This window comes from Triturus cristatus, chromosome 9, assembly GCF_964204655.1.
Source record: "Triturus cristatus chromosome 9, aTriCri1.1, whole genome shotgun sequence".
NCBI classification, from domain to species: Eukaryota; Metazoa; Chordata; class Amphibia; order Caudata; family Salamandridae; genus Triturus; species Triturus cristatus.
In genome coordinates this window covers 567,288,850-567,300,278 of record NC_140592.1, presented here as the reverse complement: position 1 = coordinate 567,300,278, position 11,429 = coordinate 567,288,850, and the positions used below count along the sequence as shown (strand labels likewise).

The following is an 11,429-nucleotide window of genomic DNA, read 5'->3' as shown; positions in this document are numbered from 1 at the left end:
CGGGTGGCAGCCAGATCCTCCTACCCGACCCACGAAAGGTGCTGGTAGAACGTTGGCGCATCTCCGACTGGCTCATTGTCCTCATTCTTTTCCCGCTGTTTTATTTACCACAAGAACACACGCACCCCCTCCCCCTGTTGTTGACAAGCATATTTCTGCTGCGATGTAAGTGGTGTTGCCCCGCCCACCGCCTCCTGCTGTCCCGTAGTCAGTGTGCGGGTGCAGCGTCATTACAAAGAATGAGAAGCGGCCAAACCTAACCCTTCGGCTCTTTCACACATCGATCTTTGGCATCCAATAGCAGCCTGCTGCCACCTCCAACATGGCCGCCAGGGTGGGGCCCCCAAGCTCCCGCACCTCTACCAAGGTGAGAGCGTGAAACCAAGTCACGCACAACATGGCTTCCTGGGACTACCAAGCGACTTGACTAGCGATCCCCAGTGCATTGTGGGTGATGTCACTGACAGGTGAGACTGATAACAACAAGAGAAGCTGAGGTATGGTCCAAGGGCTCTTTCCGAGGGATGGAGCTGGGGAGAGGGGAATTCGGGGTCATCTGAGATACTGATTTGAAATATTTAATGAAAGGCCCTACATCTTCCAGGACCCCATAGTTAGTATGTGGCTGGAAGAGGGTATAGTGTGGACTGTCTGTTTAGGTTGCCTCGTCTTCAGGGATTAATCACCTGTGCACGCATCTCGCGTAAGGATGCGAGGGAGACGTAGACGAACGAGAGACGTTGTTTAAAGCAGCTTGTCTGCGAGTTTCATACTATTGTGTCAATGTATTTACTTACATAATCTTTGTATTAGGAGCACCCTTTTACTTATTACATAAATAGTCTCACCAAGAACGCAATGGTTTCTTAATAAGAGCGTGAGTGTTCGTAGGTTTAGGAGAACGTGTCAACTGCATGCATGTCTGTCAAGTACGGGCGTTTTGGGATTATAAGGAAGACTTTGAAGGAAATAAAGTATCCTTGTGCCAGTTTCGAGAACGTAGTTTCGTCAATAAGAAAGTATAATTTTGTTTCTAATGACTTCTCCCCTTGCGTTGTCCCAGGGTGATAGATATCTCAGTGGGTTGTATACTTCTTATAGGTAAATTATCTATCTGTGACGTTAAGTTCAAACCAAATCTCTACATAGCCGTCTTCATCTTTCTGTTGTCGGAAAACATTGCACAATTGTATTTTTAAATTAAAAACCCACCAAAAGACTATAGATTTTGTACAATTTGCTATTTTTTAAATTACAAGTATGTTCTTTTATGGAACATTTGTATTGCGCTTTGGTGCTCTTCTCGGTTGAACCGACGATCCGTCATTGTATGTATTTAAAGCCTTCTCCAACGTCTTTCGCGATGAGAGTTTACTTTGAAGTGGCTACAGGCTTATCACTGACCGCTCTTATTTGGGTAAAGTGTTGTATTTTGTACCAAGTATAAGCCCTCTTTTTCATTATCAAGTGAGTATCTGTCAAGCTTCCCATGTCCACGCAAGACTGGCTAGACTAACCCTAGTTTTTAGGTCGAGACTGCATGCGCTGTTCTGGCGAAGACTTTATGTAAGGGCTTTTGAAATCTCACCACACGCTCGCTCGTGTGTGTGGTTTTGTTTTCGTGGCAGGCTATTGGGCTTTGTGTGCGTCTTTCTAAGAAAGACGGCACGCAATTGGGCAAAGCGGGTGCATGTCCCGCCTTTGCTCCGCCCACGGCCTATTGCTTGCGGGTACCCGCACAGGCCACATCTGTTTTCAATTATCGTGCCCAGACACGGGCACGATAATTGAAAACAGATCCTTTTAGCGCACGCGCACACAACTCCCGGGCTTAGTGCTTTCACTTGATATTGTCCGATTATGTTACATTAGGCCACACCCGCTTGCATGTCCCGCATAATTATAGCGCAAACTTGAACTAAGGGCTTTATTGCGCTTCACACGGAAATCAGCTCCCCTTACACAACAGTTTTTAAGCACAGTGTAATGAAGCGATTTGCACGGAATCACAAGCTGCTGCGTCTGAGCCGAGATTCTAACCTAGTTACCCAGTTCTAACATCCGCAGCCCTAGCGGCAACGGGTGTGCTATTAGGAGATTTGTCATAAGAAGAAGCACTCCCTGAGCTGTGAATACGTAGTGCTTTCACCTGATATTGTCCGATCACATTAGGTAACACTCGCTTGCCTGTCCCGCATAATTATAGCGCAAACTTGAACCAAGGGCATTATAACGCTTCACACGGAAATCAGCTCCCCTTATACAACAGTTTTTAAGCACAGTGTAAAAAAGTCAGCGCCACCACAGCCTCACTCGGCACGACCACAGCCTCACTCGGCACGACCACAGCCTCACTCAGCACCACCACAGCATCACTCAGCACCACCACAGCATCACTCAGCGCCACCACAGCATCACTCAGCGCCACCACAGCATCACTCAGCGCCACCACAGTATCACTCAGCACCACCACAGCATCACTCAGCGCCACCACAGCATCACTCAGCGCCACCACAGCATCACTCAGCGCCACCACAGCATCACTCAGCGCCACCACAGCATCACTCAGCGCCACCACAGCATCACTCAGCACCACCACAGCATCACTCAGCGCCACCACAGCATCACTCAGCGCCACCACAGCATCACTCAGCGTCACCACAGCATCACTCAGCACCACCACAGCATCACTCGGCACCACATCAGTATTACTCAGCATCGCCTTTGCACTAGTACACCACCACATCATCACTCAGCAAGACCTGAGTATCATTCAGCATCACCTCAGCATCGTCTCTGCACCAGTCACCACCACTACCACTTCAGCATCCCTCAGCACCACCTCAGCCTGCTCTCGGAATCTGGCATCTGTTGATTCTCCCCTAGCGTCTGACCGCTGCTAGTGTTATAATACAGGTACTAGTTCCCAACCTTCACCCTCCGATTGTTTATGCCCCCTCAAAAAAAGCTTTAACAAACAACCATTGGAATAGGCAGAAACAAGTTGCCAGCATTGCAAGAACAAAAGAAAACTGAGGACATTTTTTATTGTAAATACTTTTTTTAATATGGTCGTTCAGTTGTACATAATGCCTTCTTGGTCATATATAAGGTAACAAAAATGCTTCTGACACTTTTTTATTAAAACTTTTCAGCAAGCTGCACAGCAGCCACACTTCTCTACAGCACAGCTTAAAGACATTGGCAAAGTCAATGGCTCTGGCTAAACACTTATAGGGCCCCAAAGGCGAGACCTTTTGGCTATGCCAATGCTTGTTCTTTTAGGGATCTGGGACTTGCTGTCTTCTTTTCTTACAATTCTGGACTTGTAGTCCTGGTTATATACTGGGTTAAATAAGACTATAAGTCCCAGAATAATAAAAAAACAAGCTTTGGTAATGCATCGGTTTTGCCTATGTGTTTAATAATAAGCTGTTGTTGTAAGTTGTAGCTTCGTGAGCGGTTGTGCACTAGTGGGCTTGCTAGGATGGAAAGAAATCTAATAACTGCACCCATTCTACACCTAAAAAACCAGATGTGATGAGAGATGCACATAGAATACATCATTCAGTCACTGTCCGGGGTAAAGGAAAGAGCTAACTGAAAAGTATCACAAGAGTGAAGAGGATGTGGTTCAGCGACCAGAGCTGCTGACTCGGGAGCTGGGCATCCCGGTTCGATTCTCAGCAGCGCCAGAGCCTGTGATTCTGGAAATCAGTGATCAGTTGCGCTAGATAAATATGCCAATTTAAAGTATCACGCAAGAGTTTTTCTAACTTAGTTTAAACTGTATTTATAGTTTTTAAGTAGCTTAAAACAAACAATACAATCATTTTTGTGTTTGAAACTATTTCTAAATGAACTACATTTCACATAATGTATTTCACTAGTACAACATATACATTTAGTGTAATTGCTTAAAACATATGTTATTGGGACTAAAATGATATAAATTGTATGAAAAACAATAAATATGCTCCATATAATACATTACTGACAACTGACATAAAACTAATATGTTTGCCTCACTGTACTGCCACTTGATCCTCTACTTTTTTAACCTATGTTTATGTTTTATATTTTAGTGCACTATATGTAACCATTACTGTGACAGGGCTTCTAGGTCCGTGAGAAAGGCCGTGCTAAAACAAGTCAGCCCGTAGCTGCTTTTCTAATAAACATGGGGGTGTAGCAGCAGAATTTAGTAAGCGCGTAATATCTTGTATCGAGGTGAAAGAAACATAGTTAATTTAGTAAGCACGGGCATCCCAGTCGGCCCACATTCCGTCGCTGAGGGTGGCATTGGGAGTATTCCTGGAGCAACTTCAAGTTCAAACATTTCCTCCTTGCCCGCCCGAACTGTGATATCAATCTCATGAAACCTGACGCTGCATGGGAGTCAACTGCATCGCCACAGTCCCAGTACCAGTGACATCCAAGCTGAGCTGGAGAGAAACCATCTCTTGTAGACTTGCTAGGTTGGAAAGAAATCCAATAACTGCACCTGTTCCACACCTAACAAGCATTATGAGAGTGGAGACGTTGTGTTGTAGCGGCCAGAGCTGCTGACCAGAGAGCGCAACATCCTGTGATTCTGCTCAAATCACTTAATCTCTCCCATTGATAAATTGCATATTAATCTGCTGCAAAATGAAAAAGCAGAAAGAGGCAAAACTTTATGAAAAAATAGTTCCACCACAGCAGATGTTAACAGTATTTCAGCTGCAGGAAACTGATAAGAGAAGCAGGCAGGGAACAAGCATTGGTAAATGCAGTAAAATATGCTACAGCCAATAGAAATGGAGGAAAAGTAATTGGCACACACAGGAACCAATGAGAAGCCAAGAAAGATAGGAGGCAGGATGTATGTCCCTTTTAAGTTTATATTAAAAACAATAGATTTCTCAAGCACAGCGCACTGGCTGTGCAGGTACAACCTAAAAATCAGGACTGTCCGACTTAGTGTGAAACTTTTAAGTAAGGCGGGTGCAAACATGTGACCCACGAGTGCTAAAAAGGGGGTGACATGATTGCCTTTGCAGCATGCACTGCCAGAATCATGATTCTACCTTGGCAGTCTAGTTAAGTGATCATTTGTGGAAGTAATTTAACGAGCGAGCAAATGAGCAGGTAACTAAATGATGAAGAGGTTGAGAGGGTGACTGAAGAAAAGGATTAACTGATTCAGTGAGTGAACAAAGTATTTACAGAGCACCACATAAGCTTTAGCAGTGTTTCGGGTCATGGGTACTTGATGCGTGAGCAGGTTAAATAGAGTTGAAGCATGTTTTCTACTCCCCTCTCCATTACATCTGTTGTGCCATCATCCTTCCTCCTCTCCCATTTTCACCATCACCTACTTGTTCCTACCACCTCCCCCTCTTTTTTCAATGTTTATGTTCCTCAGTCCTATTCAGCCTTTCCTCCTAAACTTTTCTCTCTCCTTTGCCATCCTTATCATCTCTCTCTTCCCTTTGCTTATCTCCAGGGGAGTCATGAGTGTGCTGTGGGCTAGTCTCCTGACTGCTGTATGGGTGGAGAAATACAGCAATGTCAGCATAGATAGTAGACGACACACCTATTGTAGTCAAAATCATCATAATAATTTCGAAATGCTCAGCGGCAACGTTTTTAGGGGTGCTGTCCTGGTATGTGCTCCGTCCCATTGCACTTGAAAATAAATACTTCATGACAAAGCTGATGCATGTACATTTTTCAGTCCCAGGATGTGACAACTGTCAGAACCAAGATGAAATGATCATCATTGTATTCACCAAACTTTATCAATTTTTATTAAATAATTTGTTTTCATTCTTCTTAAGTTTCAACCAAAAATTGTTATTCAGATGCATTAAAGTGCCCATCCACGCGTTTTCTACAGCATGTCTAAATTCACAGTTCGTCAAATAACATGATATTGTAAACCCCATTGCATTTTAGGCCTTTAGCCCTTCCTAAGGTGTAGCTCTGGTATAAAAAAAACGACACATAAGGACAGGCAGAAGCCAAATCTCACATTAATACAAACTTAATCATTGATTAGACTGACGCCTCATGCCAGTAAGAATTCAAAACCTGCTAAGTGCTGAAAACTCGATGAAGAATGTGCTTGTCAAGCTTGGAAATTGTGCCCCATGCAAAACAATAAATTAAAAGGTGAAGAATGAAAAGTAAACCCGTGTCCACAACCCAATTAGAAGCCCACTGTCATAAGCTTCTAACTGTAATGTGCTCCTGTTGTAACCAATCAAACCTATATTGTAAATCTTTTTGACTCACCAACCTTTAAAACGGCAAATACTCCAAGATACAGGCTGATCGAAACAAGAAGCCTCTTAATTAATCCTCCATAAGTGAAAATACAGCAATACTCGTGGTTCAGTGGGCCCTTCCGGCTTTGGGACCCAGTGCCACTGTACCATTGTCAGCTATGCCACTGCTTATCTACTTTCTTCCCATCCTTCTTAGCTCCACTCTTCACTCGCAAGACATCTTTCGTTGATTCTACGCGGCTTTCTATTTACCCACCTTTCCATAGTTCTCACAATGAAGTTCTGCAGATGGGGCCTCTTTCCAGCTCCCTTGAAGCACAGGAAGCCACTGCTCAGTATCCTGACCACTGACCATCAAAGTTGGTCAGGTTTTTTTCCTGCAAATATTAAGGAGCACTTATCTCTACCTCATGTATTTCTCATTTTTGTATTGTTTATTAGCATGTATACACAGCAACCTAATAAATGTAACTGAACAACTGAAAGCTTGAGCCAATTGACTCAGCTCAAGGTCTTCTTGAGCCCTCAAGCCACCACACTGTAACCTCATGAACAAAGAACTGAAGACAAAGCATTAACCATTGACGTAAAACAGAAGACAGAAAAATAGACCCATCCAGTGGCGGAACTGCACAATATAAGAAAAGAAAACATTTGATCAATCCCAGATGACCTGCTTGCAAATTGTGTGATCTTGAGCAAATATTTTATTTCACTAAGCCTATGTTTTCTTCATCATCGCAAATGAGAGCACCCTCAAATATAAGATTTTAGGATATGCACAATACAAAAACATCTTGTGTTTAATTTAATAGACAAAAGTTGTTCCATCTTGTTGTAAATAAGCTTCACGCACACCACCAGTAGAAGTTCAGAGTCTTGATTCTTGACCATCCGCTCTCAAACTGCCTGGAGTTCACCTGAACATTCTAAGGTGAGCTCCCTAGGGTCATACCATATACTGGTTGGGGCAAGGGGTGTTGGAACATACCAACTATGCTATGACATTAAGATTATAACACATCTCCCCTTGCAGGGATTACAACAAAACTTTAGGAAACAATATAGGTTCACTCAGTGTTTACAACTCTGTCTTTGCTCCATGTCTGTCCGTTGTCCAGGCGAACAACACTCTTACTTGTGCTTTCCACCCTTTGAGGTACTCCGAATTTGCTCGTTCCCGGTTGCACCCTACCAGGTTTCCTAACCCACACCGGGGAGTTGGGTTTTATCTCCACCTCTTTAGCTCCATGTTTCCCATCGTACCAAGACTTGTACTTCTGTTGATGAGACTCTAGACGTCTCTCCACTCGACCTAGGTCTGGTACAACACTTCTTCCTCACCCCAACCACCTCGGGTTCATCTTGGTGCTGGGTTCCCTTCCTCTGAGAAACACAAACGGGGATATTCCTGTGACCCCATTGGGCGTGGTGTGATATGCCCATAAGGCTTCTCTCAAAGCTTCTTCCACATTCAACCCATTGGTGGTGGCTAGTTGTATCTGCTCCTTGATCATCCGATTCACCCTTTCCACCAATCCATTGGCTTTTGGACAATAGAGAGCAGTCCTCTCATGCTTTATATTGTGTTCCTCCAAAAACTCTCTCATGTTTTCAGAGACGAACTGCACTCCATTGTCCGTTACCAAGGTAGCCGGGATTCCTTCATACACAAAGATGTTTTTTAGAAATGCAATGAGATTGGAAGTTGTGGTGGACGCTGTGAACTTAAAATTCACCCAATGGGAAGTGTAATCCACCAATACAAACATAAACCTTTTCTGTGTCCCCAGTATGTCCATGGGACCCACTATGTCCATGGCTAGTTTTGTCCACGGAGACATAGGTACATTGACAGGGGCCAAAGGGGCCCTGTGGATAATTTTGCTCTTGTCACTTCTCGCACAGCTGATACACTCTTTTACTGCGCTCTCCACCTCAGAATCCATTCTAGGGAACCAAAAGCAACTCCTCACTTTGTTCTTTGTAAGGCTCCTGCCTAGATGCCCTGCATGGGCCAGATCTATAACCCTTTTTCTCAACCCTTCCGGTGGGACAATTTTCTCCCCCCTTTGCAAGCGACCAGCTATGATAGAAAGTTCAAATCTAACTTCCCAGAAGTCTTTAATTATGTCCGGGACTTCCGACAACTTGTCCGGCCACCCCTTGACAATGAGTTCTTTTAACATACCCATGGCCTTGTCTTCCTCCATGCCCTTGTTCCATTCTGCATCAGTTAGCGAGGGGAGATGCACCGCGCAAATGGGTACATCTAACACTTCCTCACTGTGATTGCCTTTGATGGGTAACCTCGACAAGCAATCTGCAATCACGTTTTCTGGCCCCGGTAAGTACTCCATTTTGAAAGAAAAGTTTTCCAGCCCTAGCACCCACTTGCTTATCTTAGGGGACATATTTTGTGCTTGTTTAGGCGAAAACATGAATGTAAGGGGTTTGTGGTCTGTGTGGATGGTAAACTTGATACCCCACAAAAAGAATTTGAAATGATGTACCGCCCAGAAACATGCTAACGCCTCCCTCTCGATGACCGAGTAGTTGCGTTCTGCCTCACACAAAGTGCGTGAAGCAAACGCTATCACTCTTTCTTCCCCGTCACCTTTTTGGGACAACATGGCTCCCAACCCTTTGTTGGAGGCATCCGTGGTTAAAATGGTTCTCTTTTTGGGATCAAAAGACCCCAATGCTGGTGAATCCAATATGCACCTTTTTATCACCTCAACCATCCTACTGTGTTCTTCTTCCCACACAAATGCTGTATTCTTCTTCAGGAGCTCACGTAGGCCCACACATAAATCAGCAAAATTCCTGACAAATTTGGACATGTACTCCACTAAACCCAAAAAGGATTTGAGCTCCTCCTTATTAGTTGGGTGTGGGGCCTCACTGACGGCTTGGATTAGACTATGCTTGGGCCTGAACCCCTCTTTGGTGATGGTGTGCCCCAGGTAGTCCACGGATGTTACCTTTATCCTGCATTTGTCCAGTTGTACTGTTAACCCTGCTTCACTTAATCTGTGACACACTGCATGAAGGGTGGCATCATGTGCTTCCTCCGTGTCCCCATACATCAGGATGTCGTCTTGGAAGCAGAGTGTGTTCTTGACCCCTCTTAGTACCTGCTGCATTATTTTCTGAAACGCTGAGGCGAGACCGAAAGGCATTCTCACAAACATAAACGCCCCAAACGGCGACGTGAATGCCGTCAACGGTCTCGACTCGGGATGCAGCTCTACTTGGTGATAAGCCCTAGACAGATCAATAACTGAAAAATAACATGCCTTGCCCATGGTGCTTATCATCTCATTTATATTGGGGGGAGGGAATCTCTCCACCCAAATATTTTCATTTAAGGAGCGTAGATCCACACATAAGCGAATTCCTTTCCCATTACCCTTAGATGCTAAAACTAAGGGTGCAAGCCATTCAGTAGCCTCAACGGGTTGTATGACCCCTATTTCACACAGCTTATCTAACTCTTCTTTGAGTGTCTCTCTCAAATGTAAAGGTACTGACCGTGTCTTGTGTACTACCGGTTTGGCTCCAACTCTGATTTTGATTTTGTGCTGAAACCCACGTAGTTTACCCAATTCCTCAGTGAAAAGTTTGGGGAACCTCATCTGTAGACCTCTTTCATCGCTAACTCTGTCAACCATAATCACCTGATTCTCTCCGTTGGGATCTAACCTGATACCTAATTCTCTTTGGTGCTGCCACCCCAGAAGATTGGCACCATGCTCAACAATGTACACACTCCCCTTTGTGGACCTCCCTTTGAAATCAATGTTGCTGTACAGCATGCCCACCAGGGGTATGGGATCTCTCGTGTACCCTTCAGGTTTGATATCGGGGGTCTCTAAAATCTCTCTGGACCCACCCAATGACTCTTCGAAATCATGCACATTCACTAACGTGAAGGGGGAACAGGAATCCGCATACACTTCCAATGGTTTGTTATTGAACATCACAATACATTTAGGGTAATTCTGTTTTCCCCCCACCGCCGTGCTCCTCACTTGGAAAACATACTTAGCATGAGATTCCTCACCACCACTAACTACGCTCACCGTGTTATTAAACCCTTCTCTGCACACTCTAGCTAGATGTCCTCTCCTGTTGCATTTCTTACACATGACACTTCTGGCAGTGCACATAGGGTTATTGGCAAGATGGTTACTGCTACCACATCTATAGCACTTTGCAATATGCCCATCTCTACTAGCTTTTGTGGCTTGTACTTCCTTCGTGCTCCATTTATCGGACACTTTAAAGACTTCTTTACTCTGCTCCTCTACCTGTACCTGTGCTACTACATCTTCTTTAACTTTCATCTCTTTTACACATTTCGCCGTATGTTCCACAGATTGCGCAATCGCCACTGCATCTTTCAAAGTGGGATTTTTAGCTAACAGTTTTTCTTGAATCCTGCTATTGTTTGTGCATCTAACCGGTTGGTCGCGTATGAGAGAATCATTCAAATCCCCAAACTCGCACAACTGCGTTAGACCCCTTAGCGCTGCAATGTAGTTACTAATCGACTCGCACTTTCCTTGAACTCTGGTGAAAAACTTGTGTCTTTCCAACACTACGTTGACCTTATCCCCAAAGTGTGACTCCAGCTTCATCAGTGTCACATCAAAAACATCAATGCCCTCATCATCCTCCAGCTCAGGTTCCGGAAGGGTTTCGTAAACTTTGCGACCATGTACGCCCAAATTATGCAGTAGAATATGCTGTTTCCTCAGGGCTGAAAATCTTTCACCTCCCATGGCAATAAGATATGATTCGAACAGCTTGGCCCAATCCTTCCAGTGAATCTCTGGATCCCCACAGTCATTCAAAAAAAACGGGGGTTGACTCATGCCAGGTGTTCCCATGGTGACTTAAATGGCTGACCCCCAAACACAGATAAGGTGTTGGACCGGATGAAAGGCGGGGTGAGTGTCCTTACAACTCCTGCCTAAGGGCACCACCACCTGCGCACTGACAGCTTCCCCTCCTAAAGCTCTGGGTACCAGGGACTCTCTTACACACTGGCAGGATCGCTATACCCTCTGATACAGATAAACTGATGCACTCACCCCAGTCACGATGCAGGGCAGGTCGAAACTTGGCACTTGGCACTATCTCCCGCCTGCC

At 44.7% G+C, this 11,429-nt stretch overlaps 1 protein-coding gene across 4 annotated transcripts in view; it reads left to right on the top strand.

Moving 5' to 3' along the window:
• The first annotated feature begins 243 nt into the window (after positions 1–243).
• Positions 244–11,429, top strand: part of KLC3 (kinesin light chain 3) — a 1,068,754-nt gene continuing 1,057,568 nt past the window's right edge. The window contains exon 1 of one of the 4 annotated variants that reach the window (XM_085625583.1): positions 244–467. Coding sequence is in view for 1 of the 4 variants with exons in the window: in XM_085625579.1 (XP_085481705.1) it covers positions 455–467 (13 nt within the window). In the remaining 3 variants the exon portion in view is untranslated. Of the gene's footprint in view, positions 498–11,429 lie in introns of all 4 variants that reach the window. The other 3 variants (XM_085625579.1, XM_085625581.1, XM_085625580.1) reach the window with 3 other exon arrangements.